Below are 23,322 nucleotides of genomic sequence, written 5' to 3' on the forward strand. Positions count from 1 at the left end.
TGCTCTCTCTTACATCAGGGTAAGCGGAGAAAACTCCATTGACTTCAGTAGGGTCATTCTGGGTTTACATTCATGTAACTGAGAGCAGATTTTGGTGCAGTGTTACTACATTTTGAAGTTGTCTACTGTCTCTGTGTGTGTAGGTAATTCCTATTAAATATTGGGGTTATACACACATATATCATATACCACTGCCCCACCTCTATGAGGCCACTCATAGTTCCTGTGCTCTGGATTCTCCCTGTTTGCTGTAATTTGAAGGAAGGTATGTCTACACTTTGAGCTGCAAGGTGTAAATTCCAGCTTAAGGAGAAATAGTCGTGTGAGCTCTGAGTGAACCAGTGTGTTAGAAATAGAGTGTAGCTGTAGCAGTGTGAGGAGTTAGCTGCCTCAAGTATGTACCTGTCCAAGATGCTTCGGATGTGCTTGAGGTGGCTAGCCTCTCACGCTGCTTGTGCCGCTGCAGCTACTCTAGTTTTAACATGCTAGCTCTGATCAAGCTACTGTGGGCATGTCTCCTCAAGCTGGGAATTGCACCTCCAGCTCAAAGTGTAAACAACCCCTGAGAGGAGTCTGGTTTGATGAGGACAGGGAAACAGCAAGACACAGTGTGGTTAAATGTAGTGGACACAATGTTATTCATTTAAAACTCTTACCTAGCTGGAGTAGCTCCCCCAAACCACCCTGCAGGGTTTTTCTTATGGGAATGTCAACTGGCCCCAATAGTCCCAATGGACTATAAATTTGAGGATGGTTGTGAAGGCCAGGCCCCCTCTATACCGTCTGGCCTGCCGAGGGATCTTGATCGGAAGCTAGAGTCCCAAACAGCTCCCCTCCTCAACATTGGAGGTAGGTGAGATAAGATGAGAGGAGCTACATGCTGAGATATAGAGGCAACTCCCTCACTGTGTGCTGAGGAGATATGCGCCTAAGCAGTCCACTGAGCTACAGGGACCTGCACTGGACTCCTTCTAACCCATCAACTGCACTGGTACCATCCAACATTGCAATAGTTGTAACATAACCCTCCGCCTCCCCTCAATCAAACATTCTGATTCTAGGTGAAAAAAACACCCAGCAGTTTGCCAGTTTTGCCATATAGGAAAAGACTCTAAAACTTCCAGACCCTAAAACTGGTTGTCAGACAAGCCCCTGGCTTCACCAGAGATCCAGCAACTAGATGGGTTAGGAAGGGTGAGGCTGAAACAGGAAGCCCACAATGGTTCCCCTGCCTAGATAGCAAACTGTATTAACCCTCCTCCCTTCTCCCCTACCAAATGGGAGCCAATCACCTGGATCCAGCATCATTCCCACCACCCGTGACAGCAGTGGTGGGTGGGCCAGGCCCCCTGAGTCCAGGCTCAAATGTACCATGTGACTCCCTCCCTCTCCCCCATACACCCTGCGACACAAGGAAGAGAAAAGCAGCCCTTACATGCTGAAAGCAAAGGGGGAAGGGTAAGAGAGGAAAGGAGAGGGGGTATGTGAAATACTGTCTCAGCTGCTTCTAGCCGGGAACTCCATTCTCTCCCTCCAGCCCACTGCTTCTAGCCCCATCACAGCTGGACCCTGGCTGGAAAGGTGAGCATGTTTTGGTAAAATAGATATTGAGCCTTTAAAATTTGGTATTATGTCTTCCAGGGGCCTGAATGTCTATGACCTGAGGGTATTTGAATCACACTGGAGATTTCACTCTCTCCATCTTGACCACCTACATATTCTAACTGGTGGCTCTTCCAAAATGAGAGCGAAATCGTTGGTCATTCCCCAGAATACTGCTTTTCTAGAAGACTGTCTTATAGTTCATGGAATTAGGTCACTTGCTCAAATGACACTGTTATACATACCAGCCACTTCACTCTCTCAGAAATCCCATTGCTGCTTGATAGTTGAGTAGGCAGCAATAACTCCAGAAGTAGGATGACATTATGGACCCCAAACATTACATATTTGAATGTAATATGTTGGACATATATACATGTTGACATCCAGTCCTGTTCTAAAGGATAAGGAAAAGAAAAGGTTGGATTTACATCATAACATACAGCAGGGTTAGTTGTGATGGCTGTAGTCCCACATGTACAAAAAGACAAACACACATGTACAACAAGATATTTATAGACCTTTCTGCTCATCTATTACAGCGTCTAACAAACATCTCTCCGGGGAATACAATTACTAGAAACAGCCCCAAATGTAATGGTGGCCAGTCTCCTCAAAATCCACGATATGACAGGTAGGCCTGGTACATTTTTACTTAAATTATAGCATAAGGATGGACAATTATACATGTCTTCAAACAGCCAAATACTTAATACAAAATGACAGAGTTAAACAGCCTGTTCTGTCTTTTCTCAGTTCCAACTCAAGAAACTCAGCAAGACCAAGCCTTACAAAACATGATTCTAATATGGACCATTCTTAAATGGTCCCTTCAGTACTTAAAAGAGACAGCACTGTTTTTTCCAAATCTTTAACCTGTATAGCTGGTGTCCCCTGTGTAATAACTTCTATCAGTGTATGAGGGCCTAGTTCTTCAAGGGGTTAAAAATCCTCATCTCTCAATGAAATCCCAGTTAAGTGAGTGTGCTCAGCACTTTTGCTCAGCACTTTGCAGAATGGGATGTCTAGAGAGGATAAGACCATTTAATTAATTTTCAGCTTCAAAAATTCTTGGGCTAACCTATTAAATGGTCAAAGCAACTAACTGTCTACTTTGTTTTATTGGCTGTAAGTTCTAGATCCAAAACCCACTGAAATCAATGGAAATACTCCCATTGACCTCACTGGGCTTTGGATCAGGCTGTAGGTCATACCATTTTACTGGCCTGATGCATTCCCTTTGGAGTTAGCCAGAACTGCAGTGAAAAATGTGTTTTCTTTCTTAAATGACAGATTTTTTGCTTCCCCTCCCCCCCCCTTTGGTACTCAAACTGCATATAGATCTATATTAGGGCCTTTATATGGTTAAATATATATTTTGGCAGTGAGTTGATAATCCTTTGTAAACATTAAATTGGCTTTCATTTTACACTAATGATATCCAAATATATCATTAATTCAATACTGTTATTGAATCTGCTGTCTTCATGTTGGAGACTTGTTTGCAGGCTATAAAATTCTGATTGCAACAAACTATCCTTCTGCTGAACGCAGAAAAAATAGGTTCCCTCTTGTTGGATCCTCTGTATATTTGAAAGGAGATGTCCCTTACTAAGTTGCACATTAAATGGAGTAATTTTCTGAGGTGAAGGAAGGAAGGAAGAAGTCTATTTAGCAGGCCTGAGAGATGTCCTTCTCTGAGAGCATTAAACAAACCTGCTATTCTGTGCAATCTAGTGTATTCCAATCTAAAGTGGAAAAATTGACTTCTTCGAAAGTACATGTGCCAGGGGTAAAACTCATTCCTGGCAGGTATGGTTTAGCAGTATTTAGAGAGAGATGAACTTCTGTTCCCAAAATGCTTGTCCATTTTCAACACTTCGTATCATACAAGAAACATTAGATCAGTGTTAAGAAATCTGGGTGCTCGTTTGGATTCTAACGTTGCTTTTAAGACATTTGCAATAGTAAATATATTTTTCTTTTCTCTGGTCATATAACGTCTCTCAAATTAAGTTGCCTTAAGCATGTATGGATTCCCAACACTGAATACGTGATTTACTGATTTTGAAAATTTGACTAATGTAGTCCTCTGCCTGAGGTTATTTATGCTTAATGCTCTTAACTTTGCTACAGTTTGCACCCTTTGTTCATACAGGTATATCAGTGATTTTCTATAGGCTATGTGCATAAATACAAATAGTACTACTGTACTACTGTGGTATTCCAAAACCAAGATCATGAGTATTTGAATGAAAACTCATTACCCTGGGAGCATGGAAATAGATAGTTCTGAAGTTGTTGCAACAGAAAATAGTCCCTGTAATGGCCCTTGCTGGCCAGTAGTGGCTAGGAATTATATGGGAGTTGGCAACCCTGTGAATCCCAATGAATAGAAACTCCAGCCCCACAGAAGGCTGCATCTCCATGCTGCACACTAGTGCTCAGATCACCTGGCAACAAAACTCTACAAGGAACAATGCTGCCATTGGCTATATTAGCTGCAACTGAGATGTCCTGCATCTCCACTCCTATAAGATAGAACACTACTTTCAGGCATTTTCTACCCCACTTTACTTTTATTTGCTCCTGTCCCTGCTTGATGCAGATAGGGGCTGGAGACCGTAATACCTTTTTTGAAGGTTGTCCTCCCTCCCTCCATTTCTCTCTCTAGTTTCCTTTCCCCTTTTTGTACAAATTAACTTAAAAAGCAAAGACAGTGAGTCACTTTTACTTCAAGCACTATTGCCATTTGAGTATCCTATTGTCTGTCATGGCACCCAAAGCAAAACAAAGATGGCCTTGGAAAAGGAAAGAGAATCAAAGGGGAACATTGGCTTGGAAAGGAGGGGAGAGTCAAGCCCATACTTAGGAGAAACCAGTTGTTTCTGCTGTTACGCTAAAGATTATGTGTAGGACAACCAAAACTGGAACTGAACACATTTCTGCACTGCTTCTTCTACTGTTGCTGAGCTTGTGATTTCTGTTGCCTCCTTTTTCATATTCACAGATATTTGCAGGCCAATAAATTATGAGCTAAAACCTGGATACATCCATTTACATTCAGGTTCAGTATATCGAGACCATCTTCCAGGTCCTGGGATGCACTAACATCTCTACTGCCCTATTTTTAATATGTTCCTGGTACAATGTTCAATTTTTTAAACAACCATTTCCTTTTGGATTTAAGAATAACTCATTATGCCAGGCTTTGAATAACTACAACATCCTCACCATGGCATGTTAGATGAACTGTTTGGGTGCTCACTTCTAAGGGCCTAAATTAAGGAACTCATTTATTGGAGATTAAAAAAATAGAGATCCTTCTTTCAGTAAAGGGCAATAAAATGTGTAGCTGAAATGTCTTCTTTTGTTGGGTCCTGTAAAAAGCATATTTCCCCCCACTTTTGTCACCAGATCATCTCGTTCTTCCTATGTGGATGAAGATGAGTGTTTAGCCCTTTGTGACCCTCTGCAAAGGATAAACTGTGATGCTGATAGCTTGTCTGAAAGCTGCTTTGACAGTGGTTTGTCTACCTTGAGAGACTCAAATGAATATGATTCAGAAATGGAATGGCGACATCAAAGAAGTTTTCAAAAGCCACACTGTATGCAGGACAGTTCTGTTGGTGATGCTTCTGATACAGATGTAAGCTCCAGTCTTACTGCATTTCTAAGAGATACCTTTTGTTTGGAGGCAAAATTAGCCCCCTGTTTGTAAAGTGAAATTGATCTTTTCATATGAGTCAGGGAACCTAAATTGTCTTTACCTGGGCTATAAGCATTAAAACAGAATTAATAGGATATTTTTGTGGGATGCTTAAGGGAACACTCTGTGATTTAAAAACAGTCCTATTTTAACTGGTTGTATAGGCTCATTAATGACCCTATATCTTTTTGTAAGTTTGTAAAAGTGAATTTAATATTTGTGAAAGTTGATAAATTGTTAGCCCTGAAGATTAAAGTCCTCCTCTTATCAACAAAACAGATACAATAGAGGGAATACATCCTGCCAATGTGCCTTGGCAGTGATGTGGAAAGAGGAGAATAATAATAATAGATTAAAGCTTACAACATTTTACATGCAGAGATCTCAAAAAACTTTACAACATAGGAAAGCATTGTTGTCTTAATTTAACTAAAGAGGAAACTGAAATGGAGATAGATGTTGTGACTTACTGTGAGGCAGTGACAGAGCTGGGTATAGAATACTGGCCTCCTGACTCCCAAGTAGCTCAGTCTCCCTGACTCTTCAGTCCCTGGTCTTTGTGTTGAGAATGCTACTAAGGGTACCAATTAAAGTCAACTGCTGTGACTTTGTTTAATTGAGGAGTTGGTGGCTCAAACTAGTTGAAGTATTTCATAACTTTTGAAGTAATTTTTTTGCACTGTTTCTTGTAATCCCTTTGAATCTGAATATTTCCTTACTGAAATCTTTTACTCCTATTACATCTGGAAACCAGATTGATGTTGTAGGGTTGTTTATGAGTACTGGGCATTTGGCAATGATTGTTCTTGAGAACACTAGAGTAGAGAAAGATATTTGTTTTGGGGAAAAAAATCCAAGATACCTAACACTTCAAAGCACTATTCTTTTTCTGAATTGAGATATTACAAAAATAGTAACATAACATTTGCTGGTACTTGCAGGTTCCAGAGATCAGGGATGAAGAGGCTCATAGTCCTGACAACAGCAGTACAGCAGAAGATTGGAAACCCTCACAACCAGTCAGTCGAAGCAGCTCTAGTGCTTCAACAAGGAGGTGTCTCCCTGCTCTCTCTCCACAGGTAACCAGTCCAGAGCAATTTTATATTTTAGTTTGATATACATAACGATATTGCAATTTGTTTTCATTTTTAATATGGATTTGGTGGGCTCTTTTTGCTTTTAGACAGACACAATAGACTGTAACCTGAAATACCCTAATTCAGAGAAGGCTTACAAGATAGTTCTTGCTGGGGATGCAGCAGTAGGGAAATCCAGTTTCCTTATGAGACTTTGCAAGAATGAATTTCGAGGAAACACCAGTGCAACTCTGGGTAAGGATTTGAGATCTAAAGCATATGGGTGCCTAAATATGTATTAGGTTGGGGGAAACAGGACCATTTAGTTATCTCTATAAAACATGTCCTGAACACACACTGCACAAAGACCTCCCCTGTTAAAATCGGTGTGGAGGCGCTGCAGTATCAGGATCCTGGAACTGACTTTACAAAAAAATTCTCTTTCAGTTTTCCATTATCTTTTCTCTTTCCTGCTATGATTGCTAACCCCCATGTGGCTCCTCATGGCCCTGCAGTTGCAGTGCACTCAGGGCCCCTGGGATTCTTTCAGTCAATTAGGTTGGTTCAAAACCACGTACCCTCGTCCTGGAGTCTGATTTTTATTAAGACTTTTTCTACAAAGTTTAACTCCCTTTGTTAGTTGCTCCAGTTTATGCCCACTCTGAATCTATATAAGAGTCTCTTGCTCCTCTTCAGGAGCTCTCCCAGCCCCCTTTCTGGAACTGGACTTTAAATTGTCACTTTCTGTCCCTCCTCAAATCAGGAGTCTTCAGCTTCCCGCCTTAGAGCAGGGTTATAATTTAGGCAATTACAGGTCTCTCTGCTTAAGAGTGGAACCCCCAGCTCTCCTCCTGGAGCGGGGTGTACTTCAAGAAATCACTCTGTCTCTCCTTAAAGTAGGATCCCCAGCCTTCTCCCTAGAGCTGGATAATTCAGAAGTTATTGATTATCTCCTTAAGCCAGGAGTCCCTCATCTGGAGTACATCCTCATTTAGGTCACCAGTGGTGCCTCAGCCGGATTCTCCTCCAACTGACTCTCTTCCCCTAATTAGTCCTTTGATCCTCATGCTAGGAGGGTTCAGCAGGCAAACTTTCTCCTTCTGGTGTCATCCTTCAGGGGAGGCAACACATATGCTAGTCCCCTTCTCCCAGCTCATCTCCAATTAGTCAGGTGAGAGGGGAGCCTTGCCACACCCACTCTTACTTACTTTCTCCAAACAGTAACTTATTTTCTCCAAAGAATACTTATACTCGGAACTGCTTCCTCTCTACCAATACCTCTTATTATCTAGGTCTTTGCATGTATCAAACCCTCCCAGAATCCGAAACAGCCTTATGAGTAGACAGGCAGAAGGGGGACACTTAAGGATCCTAACCCTCGTGTCTATCCTTTTTCATATCATTTTGTCTTCATCCCTTCGTCTTCAAAGTGTTCTTGAAGCCTGGAATAGCTCTAATTCAAATGCAGTTGGAGGGATTTTAACAAGCTTGGAGGTCTCAACAGTCCAATCTATATCATCGCATCCATGAACTACTGTAGTTCTATTAAGTTCAAAGCTTGACTTTTTTGTCTGCCCATCAAATCACTTGTATGTTTGTGTGTTCTGATTTTTTGTTTTGTTTTTGTTTGCTCCTTGTCTGGAATAAGGTCTACTATACAAAATATTTTCTGTCTTTCTGTAAAAGGCTTTTATAGTGTAACATATGTGGAGCTTTTTGTTTATGATGTGAAATTTGCATCAATACTCCTGAGTAAATTCATGAGAGCATATTTTAATTCCCCCTCTTCCCCCCCCCCCCGGCGAAAAGAACCAATTGATTATGCACCGTAATACATGGGGGGGGAGGAGTTACAGCATTTTTTTGGGGTGCCTGAACTTTTTGAGCTCTCTTACAATGTACTAAATGGCATCTAATTTGAAACGGCTGTTAAAGCCTATTATTTGAAATATTTTACACTACTATTCATTTGTAATTATGTTGGTAATAGTATGAATGTAGTTCTTAAATCAAAGCCAATATTATGTCCACTGACTAGTTTTGTACACTTTTTTTTTCTTTTTAAAGGAGTTGATTTTCAAATGAAAAGGCTGGTTGTTGATGGAGAACCTACAGTGCTCCAGCTATGGGACACAGCAGGACAGGAGAGGTTAGTAATGCTCAACAGATTATTAGGATGTCGATGTGAATTGACTTGTTTCTTAGTGAAGAATTTGTATTAGCATCTGGCTTTTTTCCTAGTTGTAAGAAAAATTGTAACAGTTTCTTGTCCACATTATTTCTCCTATTTTTACTTTCAGTCCCTTCCTTACTTTTGCTATTTGTAAGGGCTCAGTCTTATGAGGTGTTCAATGACCTAAATTCCTATTAGGGTCCTTGACCTTGATTCCCGTTGAGCACAGTCAGTTGTCTCTTCTGTAGTATCCAAAGTCTTTTTAAGAGAAGCATGATAAACTTGCACAAATTGCTGAACTCACATAAATGAATTTTTAAACTATCTGTGTAGTTCTATAAACCCTATAAAATCTCATGAGATCCTGGACTGCAAAGAGCCAATACATTTTAGCTGACACAGTTGTGTGTATATTAAGGTGCCTGGTCTAATTCCACTGAAGTCAGTTATAATCTTTCCATTCACTTCAGTAGAATTTGTATTGAGCATGCTATCTATTTCTGCATTGAGTAAAGTTAGTGTATTTTGTGGAATAGGAAGTTAAAAGATATATTTGGCCCACTCATTCTTCATCATTATGTGAAGAATCTCAAATGTGCAATGTAAAGCCTTGTCAGTAATCTTAGTTTTGGAGCAGGCCGCTGTACGTTTACAGAAAAGAGGGAGGAGGGAGTCTATAATTGAGGGAGTCATCCCTGTTGTAAATCCATTGGTTTCATATTCCACACCCATTTTATTGACTTCAGAGATGTTATACGAGAAATGAATTTGGCCCACTGTGTTTATGAACTTTGCCTCTCGTGCAGGAACATAAACATGCTACCATATCATTGAAACTCCAGTGTAAAGAAGGTGTCCTTCATGTACATAGCTGTTTACTGTGAAGTGTTGTCTGATTGCAGTATAGGATACTGCAAGTTTTAATGGAGTGTTTATAGAAGTGCATAAATAATTTGGAGAAACCTTTATATGAATTCAGTAATGCATGCAAGTTTGTCACATTTTTCTTAAGAAGGCTGTGAGGGAGACATGTAATTATCAGACTAAGCTAATACAATAATGATTCATTATTATAGTAATACTAAAACTGTGTTTAAAATGTTTCAAACATCATTTTTTCTAAAAGATTTCGAAGTATTGCCAAGTCATACTTCAGAAGAGCAGATGGCGTGTTACTGTTGTATGATGTGACATGTGAAAAGAGTTTTCTTAATGTACGAGAATGGGTGGATATGATTGAGGTAAGAACTTAACTGTATGAAATTTGCAAAGTACACTTACTATGTAGTCATTTTTAATACTTTTTTAATTAGGAAATGGGCATTTCCATTGGGAGAACTCTGGTATGGGTCAGAACCATGGAATCCTTTTAGGGATACTTGTTTTATTTGTTTTTAAATCTACATTAAGGTGGTTGTGTTGCAGAATTGGCCAACATGCAGTTTCCACTAGTAATGCAAGTTAAATGCACAGCTCTCAGGACAAAAGAGAGTAAACTAAATCCTGACACAAGCTTCTGGGCTCCCATTAAATGTGATGAAATGTGGTGTTTGGTATCACAAAATACCATGTAATCAACCATTTCATATTGTTCCCCTCATCTTATCCCCCCCATCTTGTCTGACTATCTCAATTCCCTTTGATCTGAAAATGCAATACTCACCCATTTCAAATACTTTACAGGAGCAAGCTCAATTTTCCTTGTGGTCTCTGCCACAGTACAGTGTGTTTCTTTCTGTACAACCAACATCTTTCCAATAATCCACAGCAGTGTTTTCCCCTCTAGCTTTATCTTATTATTACCCTTTTGTGTTACCTGAATACTAATTTGCATTTAATAAAAAGGGCTTCCCCCCTTCGCCCAAAGGTGTTTAATAGAAAGGAAGGTGATTAGAATTAAATTTCATTTCCCTCTTAGAAAGAATGCTTTTTTTTTTTTATCATGGAAATTGAATTAGCCCCTGTTTCTAGGGGTAATTGTGTCATATAAAATAACATAAGAATGGTCATACTGGTTCAGACCAGTTACCTATCTAGCCCAGTGTCCTGTCTTCTGACAATTGCCAGTGCCTGATGCTTCAGAGGTAATGAACAGAACAGGGCAATTTCTAGTGATCCGTCCTGTTGTGCAGTCCCAGCTTCTGGAAGTTGGAGATTTAGGGACCCTTGGAGCCTGGGGTTACAGTCCTGACCATCCTGGCTAACAGCCATTGATGGACCTGTCCTCTATGTACTTACCTATTTTTTTAAACCCAGTTAAACTTTTGGCCTTCACAACATCCCATAGCAATGAGTTCCACAGGCAGACTCTGCGCTATGTGAAGAAATATTTCCTTATGTTTGTTTTAAGTCCACTGCCAATTAATTTTATCAGTTGACTCCTAGTTCTGATGTTATGCAAAAGGGTAAATAACACTTCCTTATTTATTTTTTCCATACCATTCATGATTTTATAGACCTCTATCATATCCCCCACTTATCATCTCTTTTCTAAACTGAACAGTCCCCGTCTTTTTAATCTCTCCTCCAATCGAAGCAGTTCTGTATTCCTAATCATTTTTGTTGCCCTTATCTATACCTTTTTCAAGTCAAATGTGTCTTTTTTGAGCCATAATGGGCATAGTGTTAATTTCCATAAGAGTTATCTAGCAAATACAATTCTTGTTGGAAATGCATTCACTCCTTGATAGACTCACTATTAAGATGGCTATTTTAAGACATAGTGTAGGTTGTTTTATCTGCAAAGTGTTCAGCATGACTGGTGTTCAGCATATTTTAACTATCTACCATTTCTTGTGTTAGCATTACATTATTTTTAGGTGTTTTGGTGGTGAAGTAATTAATATGATGTGTGCTCCAATAACCTGCTGATATATTTGACCTTTTTTTGTATTCAGAATTTTTCAAAGGTAAATAAACTATATATTTATTACAGGATGCAACTCACGAGAATATTCCAATCATGATGGTGGGTAACAAGGCAGATCTTCGCCAAACAGTTTCAGAACAAGGACAAAAATGTGTACCAATCAACTATGGAGAAAAATTGGCCATGGTAAGACGTATATCTAATTGTTTCAAATTTAACTGCCCTTAAAAACTTTAAGATGAGGTCTGGATAATTCACAAAAATAATTGTGAGGCAAAGAGTCTTTCATTTTATGGTCACCAAGATGGAATTTGGCCTTGAATGGTTAGTGCATACTTGCTGAGGTTGAAAAATGTCACCAGATAATGGCAATTTGCTAGTCTTTGTGAAATGAGTTAGTTGTCTCAGTCCAGTGTCGTCATCACAAACTGGCACATGGTTGACATTCTGAGAAAATTGGTCAAGAAATTCATGAGTCTGAGTAGGGTGACCAGATAGCAAGTATGAAAAATCAGGACGGGGTGGGGGGCAATAGGTACCTACATAAAACAAAGTCCCGAATATCGAGACTGTCCCTGTAAAATCTAGACATCTGGTTACCCTAAGTATGAGACTGATCTTGCCCACTCAGCATGAGTTCATCTTTGTACTCTACTACAAGTGTGAGGCACATTAGTGAGAGGATGTGAGGAAACTAGCTTCTGCTTCTCTTGTACATAGATGTTCTGAAGTTGAAGTATTTTGGTTTCCAGATTATGTAAGGTTTTAGCTGCCTGCCTCCCTTTGAAATCAGTAGAATGTGGACATCTAAATACCTTTGAGGATCTGGGCCTAAGAGTAATTCTGCACCACTCTCTAGCCATGACTGCAGCAGTTTTGGCATTATTTGTTGCATAGAAAAACAAAAGAGAGATTCTGGGCACTTGTACAGGGGATCTGAACATGCTGGTTGCTGTGGAGCTGTGCTTTATGGGATTCCCCACACCACCGCGGGCAGGGTTTTATGGCTAGCCAGCAGTGGAGCAAGAGTTTGCTCAGTTGTTAGATCTGTGACAGTGCAGAATCCTTGGCCATTCTCTGTGCAAAGGTGTGTGGGCCTAGAGCTGTGGATGATGATGTAGCTAGTACTAGTTAAATACCAAGGTTTTAGGGGTTCTGGAAATATGATAGGTAGAATGTAAGCTCCAGTAACAGCTTCGAAGCTTCTGTTGCTGGTTTGTAGCCTCGCAGACAAGATTATTCAGGCTGGACCTTGGGACCAGGATTTGTTCCTGAATCAGTTACATATCTTAAAAGTTCTTAAGTTTAAAAAGCTATAAAACCAAAAATAAATGTTGTTACTGTAGTATTAAAACTAACATCTACAAAGTATAAAAAGGACCAAGAAATCCTGTTCACTTTAATTTGTTAAATCTGCTCTTCAGTAGTTCTTAAATTTTCCGAGGAAATAATTTGCAGTAAACATTTAGACCTAATTGTCCAATAGACAATGTATCTGATCCTTTTATTTTCTTCTGGCAGACTTACAATGCACTATTTTGTGAAACAAGTGCTAAAGATGGATCTAATATTGTAGAAGCAGTTCTTCATCTTGCTCGGTATGTAGTCACGTTTCTAATATCAAATATTAGCTTTGTTGGTTAATATGTATTACAGTAACTTTATAAATAAATGTAAAACAAGATTCATTCTTAAGGTTTTACATGGCATGTATTTTATTTTATTTATAGAGTCCATTTTGATCTTAGTTGATTCCAGTAGAACAATTTTCAGTGTTAAATATCTATATTCTAAACACTTATATTATGTGTGTATCTGTATATAAATATATCTCTATAGAATATAGATATTTGACATTGAAAATTGTTCTACTGGAATCAACTAAGATCAAAACGAGACTTTAAATAAAATGTGTGCCTTGTAAAACCTTTAAAAATAAATGTAAAACAGGATTCATACTTGAATAAGTTTGAGTCGCAGCCGTGTTAGTCTGTATCCGCAAAAAGAACAGGAGTACTTGTGGCACCTTAGAGTCTAACAAATTTATTAGAGCATAAGCTTTTGTGGGCTACAGCCCACTTCATCGGATGCATTGAATGGAACATATAGTAAGAAAATATATAAATATACACACATACAGAGAAGGTGGAATTTGCTGTACAGACTGTAAGAGGCTAATTAATTAAGATGAGCTATTATCAGCAGGAGGAAAAAAAAACTTTTGTAGTGATAATCAAGATGGCCCATTTAGATAGTTGACAAGAAGGTGTGAGGATACTTAACATGGGGAAATAGATTCAATATGTGTAATGACTCAGCTACTCCCAGTCTCTATTCAAACCCAGGTTAATGGTATCTCGTTTGCATATTAATTCAAGCTCAGCAGTTTCTCATTGGAGTCTGTTTTTGAAGCTTTCTGTTGCAGAATTGCCTCTCTTAAGTCTTCTACTGAGTGGCCAGAAAGACTTTAAAAAATCTGCACCACAAACAAGAAAACAATATTAACATATTTACAGACAAAATTATGTTAAAGTGGAGCTCAAATATGGATCCCATTCTTTTAAAAATGTCTCTGGTTGATAAATGATACTTTCTAATGAGATACATGCATTTATTCTTTTAATCTTTTCATACACTGAAGACACGTTTGGTTTTGTATCATTATACATGATTTTGCTACAGACAATTTTAATCACATACATTTTCCTTGATGTCTACTGAATGTAAATTTTTTCCGAAGACACTTAAATTGCAAAAATCTGGATTAAATAAAACAATCCCATCTAGCAAAGCTTGCACATACTTGATAAATTCTAACTAAAACATTGCAATTTTCCTACAGTTTCCAAACTAGTATTAATTATGATTATATATAATTTTTAAAGGATCAGCAATATGTATTACATTTAATACATGGAGCTCCAAACTGGAGTCAATTGCTCACCATATTTATTTGTTTTTATTCTGTAGCTTGATAGGAAAATCAAATCTTTTGACTTGAAAGGTCAATATTTGTCTATTCCATGCTACAGTATTTTTAATGGTAATAGCTTGAATAAAAAATTGGATTGTTGGAAAGAAGTAATGCTGTCTGTTCAGTCAGAAAATGGAAAAATACCTATACGTCCAGTGAGAACAGGTGTAGCAGAGGTATAGTCATTCATTTATATTCAAATGTCAATACAAAGTTAATTGTTAACTTGTATGACTCGTTTCCAGGAACCTGGCTATGAATGCAACAGTGCATTGTGCTGTTAGAAATTTCTAGTGAAGCCATACAGCACAGTTACATAATGTTAAATCACAGGTGAAAAAACATGTTTCAGGCAACATTTGATTACAATAGTTCAATTTTGTGAGGGGACAAACTGCTCTTCCCATCTTGCCTATCTGCTTTCCAGTACCTTGAATATATGATTTTAACCAGTCTGTTCACTGGCTTAGTGAAAGTTCATTTCTGAGGGATCTGTTAATATTTGCTGTAATTGAAAGCAATGGCAGATGCACCAGATGCTGTCTAACAGTTTGGTCTGAGAAGGATGGTTCTACTCAGGGATTAATATTTCTCATTTTCTGGAAGTAATCATCTCTAACTTAACATTTCAATGGGAAAGTTAGACTTCCAGACCCATGTTACCTGTACTTAGGGTTTGATTTGCCACAGTTACTCATTTTAAGTAGTACCATATTGATGTCAGTAACTGATTTCAATGGAACTACTTGGTCTGAGTAGTGAGTGGCAGAATTGAGGCTTTACAAGACACAATAATACTGGTACAAAATTGAAAATCATATGTACAGATAAACCAATTACAAGCATCTTTGTAATAAAGTGGCTAACGATATGCTGTATTTCTCAGAATAGATTTATATTTGTATAATAGTTTCTTACTTTTAATATATGAATATCTAGGGCCTAATGCTTTCCTCTGCTGTGAAATGAGGAGGGGTACAAATAAAAGAAAAAATGGGCTAAAAAGGAATGGAAAACGTAACATTGTTTAGACCTCAAATTGGAGTTATATAATTAATAGTTTTCACATAACTATACTTATTTCCTTGTGCTAATTTTGTACTTTGTATGGAATTATTGCTGCCATTCCAAAGCAGAAACTGTAGAGAATTTCACTCAGTCCCAATACTTTCATTGATTTCATAAACTAAAAACAATTATCCTATTAGACAGTTTGTGAATTTACGTTACAAAGCAGTGGCTGACAGTGGGCAGTGCATTCCTTTTTAGTGCTCTGTGTAACATATTTTGAGTAGAAATACATTCCCCAGGCTGTATCTTGGTAATTTATTTCATTGCTGTCTTACAGTGAAGTGCGAAAAAGAAGTGACAATGAAGACACGGGGTCCGTAACCAACCTGGCTGAGCCAACTGTCAAAAAATCGATGCTAATGAAGAACTGCTGTAATATATAAATATCAAACGCCCTTTCTGCCCTAAATAATTTTACTTTTGTATTTTTATGTCTTTTTTAAATGAAAAATGAAGGATTTACATAATGTGTTCTCCTTAATATGGATTTATATGTATATAGTAGTTGCAAAACTTGAGAAATTCAGTTCCTACTTTCTGCTGCTCTGCACTGGTGCACTTGCCTAGCCTCGCAGGCTGTGGTTTGATCTCACTTATATCAGTGTATGTCAGTAAAATCAAAGAAGTTACATTGGTTTAAAGATGGTCTGAGATCAGAATCAAGGCTTTTACTTTTGCCAGGAATTGATGATAGTACATACGGTACTGTATTTTCATTTCATTCATCTAGATATTTCCTTATAAAGTGAAAGAGGCTTCACAAACGGAAGACACTGTAATAATTTTATGTTAAACCCAGGATATTCAGAACCCAGGGGGAAATTCCATCATTACTTCATCTAATTTTGCCTAGGACAGGAAATGCAGGTCCAATTATGTCTGTATGAAATATTCACAACAAACCACCCTGCCACTTGAAACTTACCTAGTTTCATTACAAACCTGCAAGGTTTGTCAAAAAGGCTTGTCAAATTTTTGAACTTTTTCAAGTGAATTAGTGAGTTTTGAGTAAACCTCGGCAAATATATGGTGGTCCATCTGAAAAGCAAAACTCAAGTCTGATCCCACATGGAGGAAATACTTGCATGAATCCTGCAAAGCAAAAAGACCAATTATATACTGCTCCAACCTCAAGAGAGGTCACAGTATCTGCAGGATTTAGGAACACTGGGATGAATTAATGATGCAATTCCTGCTCGTTTATAAACGAGACAGTTACTGTTACTTTAATATAGGGGAATGTGAATTGTCCCTTCCCTCTTGTTTCTTCAAATGTTTGCCATTGATACATATGACAATTCAGACAGCTAAAGTGATGGACTCTAATAGTACAGAAGAGTCTGTCGTCATCTGTTTTCTTAGTGAATCTTTAGGCCTTAAGCCATTTGTTAGCTGCTCTACATGCACAGGACTCCATATTAAATTTTTATTAAAGGAATCAGTTGGCTTGACTATGAGCCACTTTCCAAAAATCAGGCAATACTGTTCTCATTAAGGTAAGGCTGAGGACTCATAACTCCCCTTGAAGTCAGTGGGAGCTGCTCAATCTCTCTCTGAAATTCAAGACATTGGTTTTATTGAGTTTTCTAAAAATCTCATAGTTTAGTACATATTTTAAACGCAAAGCCTAAAATCATTAATGTAAAAATGACACTATTATAGTATAATTATTAAAATAGGAGTACAAAAAAAGCATCACACCCTAGTGACTTTGTTTAGTCTTTTGTTCCCTTACTTAAGGCCAGTCCTGCAAATATTTAGGCATGTGAGTGACACTTTTCCTGCAGGTAGTCCCATTAAAACCAGTTCATGTTTAGATATTTGCAGGATCAGAACCTTGGGGCCCAGTCCTCCTCCTGTTAAAGTAAATGGCACAGCTCCCACTGACTTCAATGGGAGTACTATTAGGACCCTTAGTGGCTGAGCAAACTATTTCAGCCTTTTTTTTGTGTATATTAAAAAAGGTTTCAAGCTGCAACCAGTCTGCCTAGTGTCAGACTTAAGTGAAGTTTTATGATCTTACCTCAAACCCGTGAAAAAGTGGATACTAGCTGTAGCAACATTAGATATTTTCTGAGCCACTACATTTCAACAGAGTATAGCCAGTGACTGATATTAATTTTATCAAATATGGACTTCCCTAGAGTAGGGTAGTTTATCACCTGGGTTTTTTAAAAAAATGCCTTTTCAGGTAAAAAGATCTGTGTTTTTAGGTATTCTTTTAAAGCTATGTTTTCTCAGAGATTTTGTCCTCAAGTGACTAATCCTGAGCTATTCCAGCAAGGCAAAGAGACTATAATGCCAAATAAAATGGACACATCCATTATTTCCATATATTTTGGCCTCATAAAAGAAAATGTACTTGGGACCGGATCATGCCCCACAGTATCCATGAGCTGAGGGGAACCTTTGGACACAGATCTACCTTATCACACATGGAAGAGGTAAGGAGTAACCTACTTCTGCAGCACCACCCTACCCCACCTGGCAGAAATCTCTCTGTGGGTCTTGAGTCTGTTGTGGGGGAGATGACAGAGGCTGGGAGAAGAGTGGGCGAGCTAGGCATATGGCCATGGAATATAAGCAGAAAAGATAATGCAGCCATTTTTCTACAGAGGCAGCCATGGCCAGCGGGAGCTTGGCTTTGCTGTCAAGGGGAAGAGCTCCATGCGGATCATTGGGAATCCAGGGTTTCTTAAATGAGTGGGAAGGGAGGGAGGGCTTAATTCTGCCTCCCCCCTCCAAAGGAGTGAGTTGAGTGGAGCTCTGCAAGGGTTTCATGGAGATTTCCTCCTCCAAAGCCTGCTCCTTTGATCAAGAGGGAACATAATCCAGCTTTTGGCTTCTTAAAGCCTATGCTGACAATATATAGGCTTTCAAATCATTAATCTGTTTGAAATTGACCTTCCCAGTAAGAAAGCTAGAAACATATTAACTCTTTATTTCAATTCAAGTTATTGCTCATTCAGTGTTTAACTTCTGCTCACTCTTACTGCCACTCCAGAATTTTTCCCAATAATAGCTGTCTTTCCTGTTTAAAAAATAGGCGAGAGAAAAGTCAGAACAATCACAGGTTATCTTTGATTTCATTGACAATGAAGGAGAAATAGAAGCTATCCTTGAAAATTCTGCAGGAACTTTTTAAAGTAATGAAACTGTGTCATGTTAGTATTCAAAAGAGAAATCCCATCAGCGGTGAAGCTGTCTTGAAGACAGTGTCTTCATCTATATTAAATAGTTACAATTTAATATTAAGGGCCCAGTCCTGTAGAGCCTTTTCCACACATCTTCTGTGGGAAATAATATGGATCCACAGGACTGTAACTCAACCTGAGCTGAGGCTCCTTTCATATGTTGGGCCTGATTTTGGAAGATGCTGAGCTTGAAAGCTGAAGGTGTTCAGCACAACCCTGAACGGGACACTTTGTGTGCACCCAAGAATGCTATTGACCTCAGTGAGAGATTTAGGCGTACAGAAATATAAGACAGGGCCCCAGAGCTAGGAATCTAAGGTTGGCATATGGCTAATATTTTCTCCCCAAAGATAGGAAAGGACCAAGTCGCATCGAACTTTTGAATTTATTAGCTTTTCTTATTAGCATGACTCACCATCTTAATATTATTTAAATGTAGTTTGTATATTTTATTGATTATTGAGACATCTAAAATTCCAGTGTGTTACTGATTTAATAACCTGGGGTTGTACAATTAAGTACAAAATGTACAGTATTTTGGCAGTTTTAAAATAGGACATTACGTACTCCATAGAAATTTTCTTCTTGGCATTGTAGATCTGGGTCCTGTAAACAGGCATTTGTGGGATGTACTTTTTTTAAAAAGTAGATTCGAAATCCATATGGAAAGTAGTTTGTGTGCATGTGCAGTAAATGCTTTTCCAAATGTATTTAATGTGATATGCCCGAATCCTGGAAAGAAAACCATGCGAATGGAGTCCTGTGCCTGTACAGAGTACAGCTGAAGTCAGTAATGTCAGTTGCCTGATCACCCAGTTCTCTCTGTGGGACTGGTGTCTTGGGCAGTTCTTGTTGATTTTAATGACCGGACGTGTGTGTCTAGGTATTTTGCCAAAATTTATAAATTGAATCTATTTTTTTTAACAATGTGACTTTTTTATTTTGCATTCGTGTGAGCTATAGCTAAGCAAACACACCTTGAAACAATTGTTTTAAAAATTTTAAAAAAGTGTGATGGTCAAAATAGTGTCAGCCAGATTTCATCCTGGAATGTGTTTTATGGTCAACTTTTATAAATTCTTAGAAAAAGGGCTTTGAAATGAAAATCTGGTGTCACTGAGCCAAATTCTGTACTCATTCTAGGCAATGGAGTTGCAGAGAGTGCAGCTCTGGACAGAATTTTGCTCACTGGCCATAGCAGTGTGAAGAGCTCTTGTCATAGTTACATTTTATAACACCCTTTTGCAATTAGATTCACTAGAGCAGTTTTTTAAAGCCCTGATGGGATCATTCTGACTCAGTGGTTGTCCACACAGGCATAAGGGTCTGTGCTACTGTAATCAATTGTAGGATTTGGGCCTAAATATTAGAGAGAGTGTGTGTATGCATGCACAATTTATTAGAAACACATCGGTTCAGGCCCTGCTCCTGCAATATGATGCATATTCAGAGACTGCTTCTATACAGAGCTCCATTGACTTCAGTGGGGGCTGTGTGCAGGCGTAAAAGTCTGCTCCCATGAATCACTTTGCAGGATCAAGGCCTTATTTAGAAATCCTGCAATGATGGCCCCCGTTAAGTCTGACAATTGGCATAATATGAGATGGCATTCATGGTAAAATAAGAGGGCTTGGAATGAAATTATTAATTTTAGAAGCTAAAATATCTGCCTTTAAAAAAAAATCAAAGCTAATATTTATATAAGGTCTTTCTTTTGTTTTGCTTTGAAAAGTTGTCTTGCCTACTGCCTAAAACATATGGCAGCAAACAGCAGATTTATGTTCTGGCATGTCTGTACTATTGTGTGTGTTTGTGTTTCTCTATGATTTTGTTCAGTACTTAAAGCTGTTCATTTATTGCACAAAGTCGTTTTGTTAGTCAGTGGCTATGTTATCTTAATGCCTATATTTATTTTTAAAGGAACGTCTTTTCACGTTTTTTTTCCAACAGAATCTGTAAATAAGATTTTTTTTATGCACTTGACACACAAGTATTATTTTCGTCCTTTATTGTCTTTCCCTTTTTTAATGGTCACATGTTAAACGTATTTTGAGGCAGCAGTTTTTGTGGGATGCTGTTAAATATCCAGGTGATCAAATGATTTTTTTCTAGGGATCTCTCATGTATTTAGCACTATTTAGTTGCTTGCTTATTAAAATTTACTGTATTATTTCCCTTACTCAAGAGTGTAGTTATGATCTAACTGCTTGAAACCATATTTAAAACATATCTTCTCTCATATTCATTGAACAATTCCCTCTTATTTTAGCAAATACTGTTGTGATCATAGAGCACGCTTTATCCAAAAAGATCCCAAAGCACATTACAAAACTAATTTGGCAATCCTGCAAGGAACATCATGTGGACAGACCCCTGCACCCATGTGGAGAACTCCATCAGTGGGCTTCTGTGCCAGCATAGAGGTCTGTTCACAAGAAGATCCTTGTACAAAGCTTTTTGACAGGCTGGGGCTATGCAGCCTATATATTCTGAAGTGTAGCCACCTCTGGGGTTAAACATGGTTCCTGTTTAACACTCACAGCAATACTAAACATTGTAGTACAGGAAGTGAAGAATATCAACTCTGACAGATAGCAGATGGATGTTGAGGTAGGTACAATGTATTTATCCACATTGGAATTTGATGAGGACAACAGGGTTAATATCTCTTATTCTGTCCCACAAAAAAACATGATTCTTATGATCATCACTAGTGATTAAGACCTCATTTCTCCTGCAATTTCAGTGTCCCCTACCACCATGTCCCAAGGTGTTGAGACAGTAGGTGATAGTTTCCTCTAACTACTAATCTATCAACATCACTTCCTGCAGCACTCGGTATTTGAGTAAAGATGTCCCATCCATGCACGGACAGGCATAATGCTGCTTAGCTTAGATCTGACATCATAGCCTGAAGGTTTTTGTTTTTGTTTAACTATTACCTGGCATTTCATTTTTTTTAAACCCAAACCACTTGTATTTTAGGTTCAATTTGTGCCACAGAAGGTTGTAAAGAGTGCGCTGTCACTCACATTTTCAGCCCTTAGAGATACAGATTATAATTAACTTCCCACTCGCTGCATATATGTGAAGTTAGTAGTTAAATGATTGGCTAACAAATAACATTTGCATAAACCATGCTGTGCAGACTTCTAAATGAATATGAAGCAAAGTATTTAAAATAGAGATTTATTTTCATACTTGTATAGCGAGCAGATTCAGTGAACTTTAGTTTTATGTGCCAAGTTTAATTACGGACTATGTGTTAAAAAAGTGTGCAATAAAATAAACAGGCCCTATAGTGTGAAACAGTTGTTTTGAAACTTTGATTTATTCTGTTTACAAATATGACTGCAAGAACTGTGGTGTTTGTGCTTGTTGTTTCTCCTCAAAACTACAGATCATTCCAACCACTGTGTGATTTTCTACATATGTTTAAAAAGAACCACGTGTTGTCTATTACATATTGCTGTACAATAAAGTGTGCATTAGTGGCTATTCAATAGGGTTTATTTTTTTCCAGTTTGCCACTAAGCTGCACCCATAAATATGTTGTTTAATGAAATACAGTACAAGTGAGTAACTTTATTTCCCCAAAGCAACTGAATGGCAGACTCTGGACAGCAGTGCACTAACAATTAGTATACCAACTAGAGTGGGTGACTTTTTCAGATTAATATTTTCACCTAAAAATGCAATTTGGTTGACCCAAAACTATTCCTGAATTTGTGTTGCATTTGCTGAATACTTTCAGCCACAAATTTCTTCCAGGCTAGATCCACAAGGAGACTTAAGCACCCTTCACAAAATAGAAGAGCTCCTGTCACCTCCCTTATGTCCAATAGCATTTAAGGCACTTACCTAGGATGTGGGAGAAACAGATTTAAATCCCTGCTCTTCAGGAGAAACTTGAACTTGGATCTTCCACAACCAAGGAGAGTGCCCTAACCACCAGGCAATAGGGTACTCTGAGGTGGGCTCTCAATCTCTCCTGTTGAAGCTGTTCCACTTTTTATGACCTACTTAAATATTCACTGGGCCAGAGAGTGAGACTGTTGGAGTTAGGGCACGGACCGAGGTTCTAGATCCTGCTCAAATAAATATTTTATACAGAGTGGAACAGCTTCAACAGGAGAGACAGAGGGACGAGTGCACCAGCATTTTGAATAGCCCAGTAGATAGGGTACATACCGAAACTGTAGAAGACAGCAGTTCAACTCCCTGTTCTGAATCAGGCAGAGTTCCTTCTCTACCACAGACTTCCTGTGTCACCTTGGGCTGACCAGTCTCTCTCCTTCGGTTCCCATCTGTGACAGGGGCTTAACAATGCTTCCCTCCTAATGGGGTGATGTGATAATGGAGGGCGGGGCATGTAAGTACATCACAGGGATAGAATAGTCTGCTAATTTTGCCTTTAGAAGTTGTCACTGGAGCTTGTAGGAAATTTTCATAACAATGATCTTCTGATGGAAAATTCATTTTCTACAAAATCAGTTTTCTGTGGAAAAATTTCAATTGCCCATCAGGAAACTGCTCACAGCTCACAGCATCCCTGTTACTTGGCAGACTGCCTGGCAGGTCTCTGGCGGATATATTTACACTGCAAGTAAACACTCCCCGCCTGGCCCATGCAGTTGACCTGGGCTGGTGGGGC

The 23,322-nt window shown here is 38.5% G+C and overlaps 1 protein-coding gene across 1 annotated transcript in view; it reads left to right on the forward strand.

Annotated features, from left to right (window-relative positions):
• Positions 1-21,977, forward strand: part of RASEF (RAS and EF-hand domain containing) — a 51,731-nt gene extending 29,754 nt beyond the window's left edge. Inside the window, exons 9-17 of the mRNA XM_073345073.1 lie at positions 2,145-2,236; positions 5,020-5,251; positions 6,253-6,390; positions 6,495-6,642; positions 8,455-8,536; positions 9,687-9,801; positions 11,496-11,615; positions 12,951-13,027; positions 15,752-21,977. Coding sequence (XP_073201174.1) covers positions 2,145-2,236; positions 5,020-5,251; positions 6,253-6,390; positions 6,495-6,642; positions 8,455-8,536; positions 9,687-9,801; positions 11,496-11,615; positions 12,951-13,027; positions 15,752-15,857 — 1,110 coding nt within the window. The 3' untranslated portion in view covers positions 15,858-21,977. The remainder of the gene's footprint in view (positions 1-2,144; positions 2,237-5,019; positions 5,252-6,252; positions 6,391-6,494; positions 6,643-8,454; positions 8,537-9,686; positions 9,802-11,495; positions 11,616-12,950; positions 13,028-15,751) is intronic.
• Positions 21,978-23,322: the final 1,345 nt, after the last annotated feature.

This window comes from Lepidochelys kempii, chromosome 5 (genome assembly GCF_965140265.1).
Source record: "Lepidochelys kempii isolate rLepKem1 chromosome 5, rLepKem1.hap2, whole genome shotgun sequence".
NCBI classification, from domain to species: Eukaryota; Metazoa; Chordata; order Testudines; family Cheloniidae; genus Lepidochelys; species Lepidochelys kempii.